General features: G+C 42.5%; 1 protein-coding gene across 1 annotated transcript in view; it reads right to left on the bottom strand.

Moving 5' to 3' along the window:
• iqgap2 (IQ motif containing GTPase activating protein 2) overlaps positions 1 to 16,143 on the bottom strand; it is a 37,653-nt gene extending 21,510 nt beyond the window's left edge. Inside the window, exons 1-8 of the mRNA XM_075468795.1 lie at positions 15,860 to 16,143; positions 13,266 to 13,368; positions 5,310 to 5,466; positions 4,834 to 4,911; positions 3,260 to 3,336; positions 1,282 to 1,349; positions 674 to 787; positions 396 to 574 (exon numbers count right to left, since the gene is read on the bottom strand). Of these exons, the coding sequence (XP_075324910.1) occupies positions 396 to 574; positions 674 to 787; positions 1,282 to 1,349; positions 3,260 to 3,336; positions 4,834 to 4,911; positions 5,310 to 5,466; positions 13,266 to 13,368; positions 15,860 to 15,905 (822 nt within the window). The 5' untranslated portion in view covers positions 15,906 to 16,143. The remainder of the gene's footprint in view (positions 1 to 395; positions 575 to 673; positions 788 to 1,281; positions 1,350 to 3,259; positions 3,337 to 4,833; positions 4,912 to 5,309; positions 5,467 to 13,265; positions 13,369 to 15,859) is intronic.
• Positions 16,144 to 16,343: the final 200 nt, after the last annotated feature.

Here is a 16,343-nt window from a genome sequence, read left to right on the forward strand (position 1 = left end):
AGTGGTTAGAAAGGAGACACAGTTACACATGTGCCATAGTATCATATGATGGAAAAAGTTCAAGGACCCGGCTTCTGTCGAGAGACTAGGGTAAATATCTTTGTGAGGGAATTTTTGTGCTTCATTTCCCCAGATCACAGTCAAAGAAGATGATCTCAATCATGGACATATTACATGTAATATAATCACTCATTTAATAAACTCTAGTAGTGCAATGACACAAACCTGCTTCCACTGCTGTTTTGACACATTTACATAGACTTATGGTGCACTTGAGCCTAATCTTTGTTCATTGTTTGAATCCAATCTACTTGCACATCAGTTGTAGCTCTTAAGGTAGCAGCTTCCAGTTTGGATTAAGTAACCACGTAAAAGGGCAAATAGTTCAGACTCACTCTTCCTGAGGCCTGATGCTGTTTACGAGCCTTGGCCTGGCTCAGAGCGTCCTGGTAGTCTTGTGCCAAAGCTTCTTTGGTGTTCTTCAGCATTGCATTTGGATTGTTCAGAGCTCCCAATGTTACAGATGCCTGACCTCTGTCAACAGCCTCGTTGATGGCAATCACAGCTGCATGCACTGAAATAAGAGTGTTCACATGCATTAGTCTGAGAGACATGAGAGAACGGCACAAAACCCATCACCGAAACGAGATTAAACTGTTGAAAACAGACTTACAAGCAGCTTCATCTACTGAGAGCTCGTTGGCCAAGATGCCTCCGATTTTACTGAAGGCTGGCATCTGAATGCCATACTTCTCCAGCTCACTCCTCATGTTACTGATCTCTTCCTCTGGAAAACAAATGTACACCGAGGTCAGGAAAAACTGTACGGTGTGACAGAGCACAGGCAAAATGACTCGATGTGAAGCACAACCTATATTCACTTTACAGTTTGGTGGTCAGCATTCCCAAAACCGCTCGGAGATTTGTTAAGCAGCGTCTGTATTTCAACACTGGAATGTGCGTTGTAGTTTAATCTTTTCCATTTTGTAATACTTGGGTTACTACTGTAAATATGCCTGGACTCACCACAAGTAAGAGAATACAACAGACGTGAACACTAAGGTGAGAAGAACCGAGTAAAGTGCTGATCATTTTGATGAGTTAAACGTTTTGAGTGATTGGACTCTGAGTTTTTTTAAAATTGCTCCAAAAGGAGATTCATAACAGATGATGTCGGTGCAGACTTGGGTGTGCCAATGAGTGCCAATTCATCATAACTTCACGGTTTCTTCTGTACTTCACGACATGCTATCGAGACGAGCCGACCTCCACAGCTGTTACCTGTAAAGTTCACTTTTCCCAGTAGGTCCTGGATCTGCGGGGCAATTCCCAGTTTGTACAAATATAAGCTGAAATAAACCATACGGGACATAATATTCATTAAAAACAGGTACGTAGTGAGGAATTTTAAATAGTCTGCAGCCATAAAAAAATGAAGCCCTTTAATATGTTCTTTTCTCTGTTTGTTTCTCTTTTTTTCTCTCTCACATGTTTCTGATTTGCTTCTGAAATCTACCCCACTTACACCACAGGAGGGTAGTATTAGCTCAGATTACAACGCACCACCTGACGGCCACCAGCAGACTCAGTCCACCGCAAAGCAACGAAATCAATATGCAGGTGATTGGAGGCTTCATGAATCTTTCATCTTCCCACAGGTACCTGATAAGTGGCAATGAATTATAGATATTAAAGGAAGGTCTAGAATCAGCAGAGCTCTGCGTGGAGGAGCTGCAGTTGTGTAGCTGGTGGTTGTAACGCCCTTTGGTCACAGTGTGTGTGTGTGTAAGTAAACATAAGATGCACTCTGTCCTTGGGACACAGGGGGCTTCAAACAACCATGGAAAATTTGCTTAGACAAGGGGGTAATGTTTTGAAATGCAGGCAGCTGATTCAGTCTTAGATACTAACACAGTAACAGCTGACTCGGGTTAATGAGGGTGGCTGATTACAAGGAGCATGGGTTACAAACAATCAGGTGACAAAGCCTGCAGCAACCACAAATCAACAAAATGTGGATAAGCGTTTTAATTGTCAGGTTCCTCTTTCCTCTGAAGGAAAAACTGATCCTTACACTTCTACAGTACCACTCGGGCTACAGTTTCAAAATGTACTCGACCATTTCTCCAGTTACATCTTTTCCATTTCAATTTTCAACCACATGCTATATGCGGAAGCATCCATTGCTTTGCCGCAGTGTTTGCACCCCAGGAAGTAAAGCATTCGCTGGCAGCTTTGTGGGACTTTGAGTTGGATGTGCAGGAAGGAAGTGCACGCGTGTGCATAACGAGGGAAGGAAACCAATTCTCTCAGGACCCGACCGAAACACTACAGCAAAGAAAACAGTCCAGACAGCTTGCTTAACCACTCCCTGAATCTGTGTTTGGATGGCTGCATGTGGAAGACAGACAAAAAAGTTCAAACAGTAAGACCACCAACTTTCACTAAAAGCAAGAACTTATCCTGCATGATCAAGCTCTAAAGATATAAAGGAAATATAGAGGCTTGTTAAGCTGTGTGCTTAATGTGGTTAAGCTCAACGAGATAAAAAACAACTTATCTAACAGCACTTGGAAGATTTAAGAAGAAGAACTTTTATTTATAGAGCACCTTTCCTAGATAAAAATCACAAAGTGCTTTATACAGTAAAACAAAATTACAAAGAGAAAACAAGCTTATCCAAAGTTGGTTGAGCAAACTGATAATTCAGAGTGTGTCAACTTAAAGATTATTGCCTTATTAGTTGCTTCTAGTTGCATGCGCTAGACTCCAAAAGGCACGACCCATTAGTACGAATCATAAGGTCTGTTTGACAAGAAGTACTCTCGCCCGAGTAAAAATAACATTTTTCAGTTTCTCTTTCAAGACTTACCGTGCACCACTTCTGCTCTCGCATAGAAATTAGGAGCCAACTTTTAATAGGTGCACTGTTAGCAGTACTTAAGGCTACTATTAAGTGCTACAGCGGCCCTTAATTTCTGCGTGGATGGCAAAATAAATGCAAGTCAAAGCTGAGTGTTTGACATTGTTTGTTTTAACCACAGGGTGAAGGAAAATAACAAATCTGAAGCGCTCAAAGTTTAATCTGCCAGTAGCTTTCGGTCACCCAACACTGGCATTCGATAAGTGAGATCATGCTCAGCGTTCAGGTGTGGCACCTTCAGGGAACAGGGTACCGTGCCACCGCACTAACAAAAGATCTTAGAGAAGTAAGAAAAAAAAGGAATAATGGCTGGTTTTGGAAGGGTTTCAGTCTTACCTCAGTGCATGTATGCAGTATACCACCTTGGGCATGTTTTTGCGATCATACACATCTGTTGTTTCAGGATAAAATATCTGAAAGGAGAAACCATCATAGTTATTTGGTGGCCTGTTCTTTTATCAGCGTTTTTACTCTCTCTGTTCTGCTTTTCACATTATAACCAAGAGGATTTGATAATGATAATACCTCCAAGCATGAACAGGAAACAAACATTGCCTGGACAATTAACCGTAACCTCACACATCATTTCTAAAATAGTGTTTTATGTGTGAGCCTCATAGAGGTCGCATCTATTGTAGAGCCTCTTTAATCAACTGTATCGTAGTTCTGGATCTGGGTTAGTGATCGAAAGAATGAGATCGTGCATACAAGCGGCTGGAATGAGCTTCCTTCGTATGGTGGCTGGAGTCAACCTGCAGGACCGGGTGAGAAACTGGAGCATTTAAAGGGGAGCTCAGAGTAGAGCTGCTACTCCTCCGTATCGAAAGGAGTCGGATGAGGTGGTTGGAGCATCTGCTTCCTGGACGCCTCTCTCTGGAGGTTTTTTGGGCACATTCATCTGGGGGGAGGCCATGAGAAAGAACCAGAAAAATCTGAAAAGATATTGGTATCCCTTCTGGCCTGTGAACGCCTCAGATAACCCCAATAAGAACCAGAGTGTCGCTGGGGAGAGGGGTGTCTGCCTTTCCCTCCTGAACCCGTTGCCCCCGCGACCTCAGATAAGCAGAAGAAAATGGAAGGATAGACATAACGTGGAATTGTGAAACATCAGAAAAAGATGGCTGCAAAGACAACAAATATATTGTAAATAAGATCCATTGCACAGAAACAACTTGACAACTCTGAATCTAAAAGAATCCTCTGAGTTATCACAATTCTGTTCTTGCATTTCAGATGGTTCCTGTTTGATGTAAAACAGTTTTTACATCTTAAATTATTGAGACCTGAGGAGGAACTGTCAGACTTACGACCAGTTTTTGTTACAAATGCCAACATCAAAGTGATGCCTGGACGATTGTGGAAGCAAAGTCAAACAAATCTACTAAGGGCCTTTTTACACACGCCTCTCAAGCCAGAACTGATGCGGCTTTGTCACGCAACCGGGTAATGTGTGAAAGTACCGAAGCGGCGGGGGGGTGATCCGCTGCCGAGCCGGCAGAAACAGAGGCGAAACAGGCATCGACGTGCGTAAGCACACAACGATGAAAAACAGTCTCCGTTTGGCACGTCTATATTACCGAGGAAGGACAGCAACGGGGAAAAGCCGCAACCAATATGTTAAAAGGGCTTCACTGTGTGTTCACGTGGATGTTTGTAAACACAAGTTTTAAATACCACAATGAAGCTACAACTTGCACCTTTTCTTCTGGACAGATTAGTAAAAATCTTTTATCATTAACGTTCTGGATGCAGCTTATGTAGCCGCTCTAACTTATTTAACGATGTGACCATGTTGTCTGGACAAACCCTGCCCCCTTCTGGTGATCCTTTTAGAAAACTAAAGCTACAAAATGCACCTTTAAAGCGGGAACAGGCGTCTGTAATCGCTGATGACTGGTGGAGCCTCTTACCTTGGGGAGGCCCACTGACTCCATGGCTCTGAGCCACTGCACTGTGTTGTCCGTGTGTCTGAAGTGCAGCCCTCGGCTCTGAAGATTACCACAAAAGCACAGACACAGAAATGTAGCCATTTAATGATCAATCTGATAGCTATAAAAGATTTTTAATCATATCAATACATCTCATATTACTCTTGACTTTGGCATTCAATGATCTGATAAGGACTGAGTGCAATAATTTAAAGGGAAGCGATATCTTCACCTAAAAAACTATTTTGCAATTTACTGTTTTCAGCACTAAAGTTCCATGTCATACTGTGACTGAACACTGACCCCCCCCCCCCCCTTTTTCCTGTGTTTTTTCAACTGTCAGGAAGTGCCTGAAAGAGCTGGAAACGGTCTTTCCGACATGTGATGCAATCCAAAAATCCAAATGCGGCACAAGTCTGACCTCAACTAAAGCAAGTCACTGTAAGGAGAAGATTTACCTTATATCGGGCCTGATCTCGGTCGTAGATCCTTTTCTCAGACACCATTTTGGGGGCAAAAAAATTGGCAAGTTTGCCGAGATAAACACCGTTCCTGAGTCCCTCTTCCAGCTCTGTGGTAGGGGGCAAGTCCTCCTCTAAGCAGGCCTCCATCCACCTGGAAGCACACGGACAGAAAAAATGAGGCCGAGCAGTTTCATGAAAAAAAGAAAAACAGCTTTCTAAGAATTTACAAAAAAATACAAGCAAACTTCTTAAAGAAACAAAACAAAGAAGTGAATAACACCGAGGTGAATCTTAAGATGAGAAGAGACAGCCAAACAGCTTTAGAGTTGATTTTAATAATACAGACTGCGTGCATTTTTAGAAAACTGGGAGCATGAAATTTATCAACTTCTTTGCAGAACTGCCATGGTATGTGGTGTTTTGTTTACTCTGCCATGTGATATCTACACATGGCAGAGCAGATATTTCGTGGCTGAATGCCGACATGTAGTCAATATTGAATTTTCCTTCACCTGCTGCCCTTCCTGATACAAGCAGAAGTGAAAAGGTTCCACAGAAACATAGAAGAATATATTATAATATCTAAACTGTAAGATCAACTCACATTTATACTCTATGTGGGATGGCCAACAAAATTGCCAACAGGCTTGTGTGGAGCTAAAATGAGGACACCTCATGCTCTTTGCCCTCAGAACCATAGTAACAAAAAAAATAAAAAATAAAAAAAGCCCTGGTTACAATCGTTTACTCTCGGATCCAAACAGGCTTAATCGTTCATTAGGACTCAGGTTTAACAGAGCATTGAAACTGTCGGTCGGTGTGATGGAAATTGGCATCGATACAGTCGACACCCACGCTGGAGACCAGCATGCCTCAGAAAGGGGGCAGCGGGCACATTTAGAGGCCGTGCTTTGAGCTTATTGTACATTTCAAGTGGACAATGTGAAGACAACGGGGATAACTATTCTTCAACATTTCATTCAGTCAATAACCAAACCCGAACCGGGATTACACTTTTACAGTTCCCCTCGTTAAAGACCACGTGTAATCATTAAACAAAAGTCCATTTTATTGCTGTCAGATGACCGAAGAGACTTTCAGAGATGAAAAAAAAAGGCGAAATAATGGACAGAATATTCAGTGTGTTAGAATTGCGCTGACCTAATTTCAAACTGATGTCATCTCCCTTTGAGAGGTTTAACACCGGCCTCAGGGCTGCAGCCTCCCCCAGACTATTCCCAGAGATATTAAGGAAAACCCATTCCAAAGAACTAGTGAATGATTTGTGAGCATGGAGAATCATTGAGGTATGAGAGTCTGTTACACATTATCTTTCTGCCGACAAGTGACATCATATTTACTGCCATGTTTGCACATCTGTCCTGGTTTTTTAGAAAACTTTTGTGTGAGTTATTACCTTGCTGTTCATTACTCTATGAGTGAATTCATCCTTCACTGAAAAGGGAGCGTGCGGTTAGCAACAACAAAGCCTTACCTCCCACATAACATCTTGTTTGGATTAATTAAGGCCGTGCAGGTACTTAATGGATCCGTTCTGACATAACATGTGTCAGCACATTAAGGCACACCATGCACTTTCAATGAAAGTGTAGGTTACACACCTTAAAGAATAAACCCAGGGCATAATAGGTTGTCGACCAGTACTGTACATTAGCGTACTTACATTCAACAGACTCTGTTCAAAGGATGAGGATTAAGTTCTGTAGGATTGTGGAGCGTTTTGACATTTAGCAGATGCCGTTGTTAACCTTGAACGACTTCAGTACTTGCCACTCGGGAGAACCTATCTGGAACCTAATGACTGTGAAACTGATAACAATAGATAATATGACAATGTGGTCAAAGCAGTGACACAAACCCAAAATATATTAACTAACCCAGCACTGATGATAGCCTAAATTCCAAAGCAAATCTGTTTGGTACATGAAAACGTTGACAACATCCTGGAACATGGGTGACGTAGCGCTCCTGTGAAACTTCACATCCTGCACTTAAAACAAAGGAGGACATGTCTCCTGAAGCTGGACGGGCAAACGCTCCTGTTTACAAAAAAGGCCTTCCTGTCATTGTCCCATCTGTGACCCAAAGTGCTACACAAAATACAGCTTTCTGGAACATCTAAACACTTGATGAGCAAAACCTTCCCGTTTAGCTTTCAGCACCAGCATCCCTGTATAGAATAAATGCTTTTTGGAAGCTTGCATCGTGCTGGCCATAAGTTTTTGTGTCCGCCTTGGGGTTGAGCAATCCGACGATCTCGCATCGGATGAAAATGTTAATCTGCCATATGATCTGCTCTTTAAGAGAATCATACAAGATTGTGTCACAAGATGAACTACAGTCCTGTCCAAGCTTTCCAACTCGACACGAGTAAAATTAGGACGACTGTTTAGCAGATGAAGAATGGAGCGGGCAGGTCAACATCCTAAGTGTCAAAGCAGTAAAGATATGGATCACCCTTTCCTGCTATAACTTTCAGAATATAATCAGCACAAAAACAGGATGCAGAAAAATAAGGAGCAGCACCTTTCGCCTTCAGTTGAAGTGACAGGCAACCAAATGCACAACTAGTCATGTGATCACATGAGTTCAAGTCAGTGTGTGAGGAGTGTGTGCTGTGGTTTTTCTGAGACATTATCTATCCCTATTGCAAGAGTGGCTGTGATGAAATTCAGGATATGTAGCAGGTCGGGGCGGGTCTAACATGGCAAAGAGGTGGATCTGTATCAAAGCAAACCAAAGAGATTTCCAGCCCCCCCCAAAAAAACAAAAACGCCACAAATGTAAACCATCAGCTGTTTACTCTCCAGAGAGGGTGCAAAGTCTACAAACCTTTCACGAGTGAGCGTGTGTGTTCTGTAGCAGGGCGTGTCTATCAACTGACGACAACTGCTCAGAGATGGAAGTCAGAGATCAAAGGCCTTTGAGCAATGAAGCAATCTTCTGTATAACAAGCATTTGAGCAAATCAAATAGCTGCGTTCATACGCCACTCATATAAGCAGCAAAGCAGCCAGAAAGTAGATTACAGGTGAGCCGCTGTGTGCCTTCACTGCCCGGGAAAAGTTGCAGTTTACATGTTTACATCAGTGTCTGTCCAGGCCCCTATATCATGTGAAGAAATCTCATCCAAGAGGATTAAGTACATATCATTTCTAGCAAATAAAACACACAACACACAATTGTAGCCATTGGAGTTGACAGCACTTCAAATATTGATGTTAAGGCCAGTTCTAAAACACAGATGATTCTCCCACACACACACACACACACACACACACACCTGACTCAGCAGGGCAGAAACAGCCAACACAAGGCTCCCAAGGCTAGTTCCACTAATGCAGTTTTGGACCAAATGGGAAAGAAGTGCAGTCTCCTTTCTCAAAAAAAATAAAAAAAGCAGAACATTAAAGTGCAACTTGAAGGTCGCCTTTTACCTTAAATAATAGAAAGTCATCCCTTCATTAGATATCTTTGTACTTTAGAGCTCTGCGTTACACCAAACTTAATTATATTTAAAAAATAAATAAGACATAGTAATAAAAAACCCACAGCACACCACACGCCTTTATATCTACTGCCAGCAAGGTGAGCTGGAGCCTCGTGTTGCCAACTTGGCAACTTTGTGGGTATATTTGTTCAAAGAAGCAACAGAAGGGCACTGGCTTTTCCTCCCCCACCTCTCTCTGTCCAGCAGAGCAACAGCAGCCTGTGAGCTGCGCATATGAACCAACATTTAAAGTCATTTTAAATGCAACTCAAATCAAAACACAGAAGTTTTTAAAGGACTTTATCAGAAAACATTGCAGCTGAAAACGTGAGATTTCAGCCGTCATTTTCGAACTCGTCGTGCTGTATGCAGAATAAAAGTAAAGAAAAATAGGGTTTTATTTAGAATTCAGCGGCTTGTAGGCGAATGGACACGTACAAACTAAACTATCGCGTTCCAAAATGTGTTTTATGATGCAACAGTGACTCACCCAATATCAGCGGTCGATAAGTCAGCCAGAAGCCACATTCTCATCCCTTTCATTTATCCGTAATCTTTCATTTGCAAAAACAACTCTGATAAGAACACAACTACATCAGAGCTACTGGTCTGCAGGCTGAAAAAGCTTTGACAACGATGTGCTTGTGCCATGAGTAAACTTCAGTGAACGAGCACACAAAAAAACATGCTCCCAGCATTTTCTGTCACACAGGAGCGGCGTTGTACGTTTGCTCGCTAAAACACGACACCACACTGTCACTGCAACCCACACACCCGAGTGTTTTTACCCCTCGATGTCAGAAAAGATGATGAATGATGAAACTCGACCATTTTCATTGCGCCCTTTCTCACAAGAATAAACGACAATGCTAAAGAAAACTGGAATGTAAACTCCTGATGAGGTTAATGGTGTGGGTTGGATGCATTCCTTTAGAAGAGTCTACGCACAACTAAGAAATTAAAGGATGTATCCGTATGAAGTTGTTTTGTTATGACGTGCCATGAGTTCACCTTCAGCGCACATTGGCACCAATTCCACAACTATCCGCTTCTCTACTGGAGAGATTTAGTGTTGGACGGTATACCGATACTAGAAAGGTATCATGATACCCTGACGCAAAAAACGATGCGACACGTTCTTTTTTTAGTATCGATACTTCTCTTCACATAACGCTCTGTGTCTGTGCAGCGAGCCGCGCCATGTCTGCCATTCTCCGGTAGGGGTGTGCAAAATAATCGTCATGACGATGCATCGCGATTCTAATTTTCGCGATCTACTGCATCGATTCTGGACGCCAAGTATCGATTATTAAAAAAAAAAAAAAAATGCCTTTAATGATAGGACACATGCAATTGATGCATTTCGCTGCAAGGGATGTTTGCAATATATGTATATATTTTATAGTTTTATAAAGCCTATGCACTTTTTTTTGTCTGTACTGATCATCCCTATTTTGTTATTTTAAGTTTTATAAATCCTATGCACTTTTTGTGATGAGTGTGTCCAGTAATAGTAATATTTGTGTCCAGTAATATTTGTTTTAATGGCAATACCTCCAAAAGTTGTTTCAATAAATACAGTTATGAATTGATTTGCTTTGAGTTATGTATCAATTGAAGACACTATCCAGATCATACACAGCCAGTCAGCCACTGGTAATGGCTGTATTTTTTTTTTAAGTATGTTCAGTGAAAATATCGCAATGCATCGCGATGCATCGCAATAATTCAAGTATCGTGATGCATCGTGATAGAATCGCATCGTGGCATGTGAATCGTGATCCGAATCGAATCGTGACCTCTTTGCCAATACCCACCCCTATTCTCCAGCCACACTCCATGCACGCAGGGGCTGGTGGGCGGGGCTAACCTGCTTTCCTCCTCAGCTCACCCAGCTACACGCAGCAGCAGGTGAGCAGTGACTGAGCGAGAGAGGGAGAGAGTAGCTAGAGATGGCCACAAGTTCGGAAGCTCCTGACGACCGTCCCCGGCTTGTAAACAAAAAAGACGGGAGAAGCCAAATCTGGAATTATTTTTGCTTACCTCGCAGATAGTGAGGGCAAGCCAACAGACGCACTGAAGCCGGTGTGTAAGACACGCTACAGAGGAGTGCAGACGAAGGGAGGGAACACGTCTAACATGGCAAAGCACCTGCTGACAGACATCCCCGTTTTACAAAGAATTCAAAGACCGACAGGTTAGCGAAAGTGACTGAAATCACCATTAGCCCAACACGAACAGCCCCTTTCTTATCCAGTGAATGAAACAACATTTTTCCCCCCCAACACTTGTCGAGGTAGCGACTGTAGGCTATTCTTACCATAGAGCCTTTATCATTCTCAGCTGGTTAGCTTATATTATATATTATATTAATATATTATGAAAGGGCATGTTGTTCACGCTAGTAATGTTGACTTAAGCATAACTTGCAAACGCTATTTAATATTCTATCAGTTCTGGTAATGTCATGGCATATATGCCGTTTAGTTAATAATTATTTCTAGGTGGACATTTCAAATAAGTGATTCAGAGGCTGAGAGACAGTGTAAATGGGATTTCATTGTTCATGAGGAAAGCAATAATTTTATTTTTGTTAAAACATGTTCAGTAGCTATTTATTTTGGCAATTATATATTTTTAATTATTTATTTTGAGTGTAAAGGTTGAAATACGTCACTGCAGTTCTCTGACGTATGTTTATCCACCACAGTGTAATGGCATATACCATGTAGTGGCATGTTTTGTTTAAAATAAAATAGTATTTTAAATATGTAAGTCAGTCATTAATGTGTTCACTGTTCAAACGTTGATACTGGACAGAAAAGTAGCTTGTTAAGCAAAAGCCGTCTGCTAACAGAGGAGGTTGTGCTCATACTTGCTCTGTAGTAATTTGCTCAAACAGCAGAAAGGAGCAAGCTGCTGAAAATGAAACCATAGTGAGACCGAGCTGGACCATTATTCATCTTTTTTCCAGATTTTTGCCGTGGTATCGGTTCAGTATCGAGTATCGAAGTATTTATGGAAGGTATCGTATCGAAGTCAAAATTTTGGTGTTGGAACAACACTATTTCATACTCATATCATATGGTTGAGGGCATTGTTATCCTTGCAATCGAGGAGAATAACTTCATAGTCTTATGTAGGGAGCCTTTCCAGTACAAACTTAAATGGACTCAAACCAAAGTCAAAGCAAAATGCCTCTCACAGCGCCTCCTTATCTCCCCACTGATGGGACCAACTGCATATCTCATGTTACTGCAGAAAACCAAGATGTTCTGTCTCCCTTTGTGCTTTCCTAGACATCCTCTACCGATCAGTGCATTTTATTTCACCATATTGTCCAAGATAAGTGATTAGTCAGCATGTGTCACCATGGCAATGCCTTGCCGACTGTTTCATACAACAGGCCTGTGACTCCTGAGGCCAGAGACTAATCCCACGCTCTCCGTGGCTTACGGCTTCATTAGAGGTCGTTTAATCCTAATTTAACTTGACACATTTCACAGAAAAGCGGTTCCACTGCAACTCTGACAGGAGTGATGGAAAGTCAGAAGACACAGCAAGAACTAACCCAGAAAATGAAAGTTGAAGAGTTAAATATGGCCTAAATCTAAGTTGGCCCTGGTATATCACGACACATCATTTTGCCTAAACAGACCGTGTGCAGCTCAGGTGGAACTTCACTGAAGTTTTGACAACACACTTGAAATTGTGTCACAATCTAAGTGATTATGATGGGATGTCTGAATCTGCTCACTTTAGCCCTTGTAAACCCTTACTATCCTGTGACATAAGAAGATCAGGTAGCCTCGCCAAGCAGTCATCACCAGGTCAAAGTGCATCAAGCAATAATCTTTTAAAAAAAGATTAGAGGAAAGCGGGAAGTCTGAGCAGAAGCCCGGCTGTGTTATGGATTCAAGCACAAGTCATTTATCCCGGGAAACAATCACTGTGTGAGTGCGTGGTGGTGCCACAGAAGCAGAGTGTTAGAAATGGCATGATCACACTTCCTGTTCCTTCCTGTGCAGAAGGATGCCCTTGAGAAGAACACAGGAAGTGGTTTATAGTTTAAACTTTACTCATGCACCGCATAAAGATTCATCAGATTTTTGCCGTCTTTACAATAAAATATTCATGAAATCAGAGCTTTTTATTTAAGTATTTCAGCTTAGACAGTGGACAGAGAACCATCCTCACCCCTCCTGTCTTGTGCTCTCACCAATGCTTACAGCTCTGTATCAGTATGCAACATGCATGCCCCTCGTCTTTCATTACACCTTCAAACAAAAATATACTTCTTTACGCATACATTCCTTTCACCGTCTCTCCATGCCTGCTTTTCTCAACAGCTCCCTGCAACAATGTTCATTATACAAACCAAACCCTTCAGTGTAAAGATAAACAAGCCCAAGAACACACGTTCCCCCCCCCCCACCATACCGTTTGGCCTCCTCCAGGTGACACAGGTACTCGTAGGCGATGTTCTGTCGTCTCCTCTCATCCATTTCCTCTGCCGACAACCTCTCATCATCATCATGTATTGCTGGAAAAGGTAAGAACCATTAAAATCACTTCATTGTCTTTCATCATTCGTCACACCTTGTTGTGTGCAATACTTTCTTACTGGCGTTAATGACATATTATTGGAGTAAACAAACAGGGTTGTTCAACCAAGCTGGACTAGAGAAACAAAGTCTGCTGAATCCCAATACAGACCACCCAGTATATGCAGGTTTTATTTTCATACGGGAGGTTAGGATGACTAAATACATTAGATTTCTCACAATACACTACAACATTCACACTTTTCACATGACCCGTAACAGAATCTCCTTCAGCAATTTGCACAAAGCATTTAGTCAACCAGACTGACATTCAAACAGTAAGAAAAGCCGAGGCACGTGAACAAATCAAACACTGACATCAACTCTAAACTGCGTGGCGTAAAGGCTTTACTCTCCCTAATTTTGATACGCTAAGCCTTATCAAGCACACACGACTGTGCAATCAGACCGACTGACACACAATCAAACGTTTCTCTGAAAAGTATGTTCACTTAAAATGCTCAAATCCTTACTTCATGCTCACAACTCAACTAGACCACAAGCTCAAATGAACCCTTTATGGGAAATGATCAATGGCCCAAAGTGGGGTGCCCAACTGACCACTGACTTCTGCTGAGAGTTGACCTATACCTGCAGCTTAATGGGATCTCCTCCCCCCCGACATACCTTACCCCCACTTTAATCCAATCAAATCTCTTTATTTCTGGCTGACTGAAAGGACGATCTCAGACGCAGGGGCCTGGTTCAGGAGCGGTGCTTTCTCCCACGGGAGCACAGGCTTGTGACTGTGGCTTCACGTGAACTACCCTAGCCTTCTCTAGGGTTCACATCTTCTTTAATTGGACAAAAGTAACATTGAAGAATTGTATACACATTAAGATGACAAAAAAAACACTTAAAACCATGAACCATGTAATCTGAAACCGGTGGGGTGGGGGTCCTGGGACTGTAAACTGTCTTGGCTAGTTGAAATGACCCTACTTACATAAAATTAGCCAATTAATCCTTCCATAAAATGTAAACTGTAAACCCAATAATCACCATGAGTGCCTCTCCAGTGACTGCGTGTGTGTAGTTCTTCATTTGCAACAAAGAAGGGGAGTTTAAAACTTGCTCATATGTGGGAAATTCTGATGTCTACAGGGCTAGCCTGAATCTTTTAAACCTCTCAAGGGCACTCCGTCAATTCTGTCCATTCGTCAGCCACCTGAGGAGACATCCGTTCTCCAAGTCTCAGCGGAGCCTCACATGTGAGGCACACACACACACACAAGCATCCCACCAGTTGGCTGATGTGTTTTACAACAACGCATATTTTTACGGCTATCCAACCATAATGAAGTGGCCCAGCTGTGCTGATGACTTGGATGAAAAATGCAGATGCGCTCATGTCCAAGGCAGTGAGAGCAGCCCCTGCTCGGCCGTTACACACAACTCACACACTTCCTGGAAGAGCTCCGTCTGCACTCTTGCTCTGCACGTTATATTTAACCATCAGGATGAGTTAGTTGTTTTTGTCTGTGTCACTGGATCACTGGAGCGAAGTTATAATGACTCACGCTTTTGTTCAGCCTGGGGGGGGGGGGGTGTTTTGGGGGACAGATGGGGAACGACAAATTAAGACAGATACTGCTCTTTGACAAGTCCATTTCACGGGCAAATCCATAAACCATGGTTAGCGTGACATTTAATGAAATCATTCCAAGGGAAATACTTTCCTTTTGCTCCACGATGACAAGTCGGAGCATATGCTGCGGACAGCTCAGGACAGCTTTGGCCTGTTTTATGCAGTGACAGCAAGTCAAAGCCAGCATTTTAGTACATTTAAAAAAAAAAAATAATTAAAAAACTAATATTGCACTTGTCCCTGTGGATTTAGAGTAGGATCAATAAAACCCAACGATTCAAGTCAGAGGCACTAAGTAGGTTAATTGGAGGCTTTGTCTACCCACAGGTGTAGATCAGTGACAAGATATCACATGCATGAGACTTGGAGGCATTTTGTTGATTTTTTGTTAATTTTTACTAGTTAACTTCAGTTACTGACTGATTCAGCTTTAAACATCTTAACAGCAGTAGAAATACAAAAAAAAAAAAAGGTTAATCTATGAGAAAAACTCTAATGTGGGTAGATATGATAGTGTACAGGCTCCCAACGTCAAATTTAAAAAGAAACCCTGACACCGTGACACAACGAAACAGGCGAAAAATGTTGGAAAACGTTAAGTTCAACGTCCCAGATGTCAGTATGTTCTGTGAGCACTTTTCATTTCTCTCTCACACTGTGGGGCCGGCAGCCCTGCTGCTGTCAGCCGGCTGCTGTGAGGTGGAGCTGGGTGCAGGTGAACCACCTGCTGCCCATCACACAGCTCCTGTCATGGCACCTCACGCTAAGCTCACACTCACACACTGCCGAGCAACCGCTGTTAGTTTTTAAACAAATATAACGCCAGAAATGCTGTTACTTACTTCCATAGCGTGGCTTCTGTAACGTCGCGGTTTCTTCATGGTACATCCTGCCTCGTTTCCTCCGCTGGTGAGCGCGTCTGTATTGGAAATAACTTCAGTCAACGAGCTAAAGGTTTCAGAGGTCAGCCGCGCCTCTCAGAGATAATGATATGAATAAAACAACTGATGCTGGGGGGGGAGGGGAGGGGGCTGGATGCCGAAAACAGGGGCAAAACAGTTCCCAAAAGTTTCATGAAAGTGCCAGCTGTGACCTGCAGCGAACAAACCCCATGCTGTGCTAAAAGTTCTGCTCGCGTCTTCAACAAAGTGCTCCCGGCCGAGGTGTTGTGCCGAAAAGTGCATGCCTGCCGAGAAATGCATCCCCATTCGCGGGAGCGCGCGTAAACCGTTTCAGGCGTGTGGATTATTACATTTTTCCAATAAAGTTACAGTGATGATATTGAGCTGACAATGGTTTTTCATTTGTTCATCTTTATTCTTCATG

The sequence above is a fragment of the Odontesthes bonariensis genome, chromosome 6 (genome assembly GCF_027942865.1).
Source record: "Odontesthes bonariensis isolate fOdoBon6 chromosome 6, fOdoBon6.hap1, whole genome shotgun sequence".
NCBI lineage: Eukaryota > Metazoa > Chordata > Actinopteri > Atheriniformes > Atherinopsidae > Odontesthes > Odontesthes bonariensis.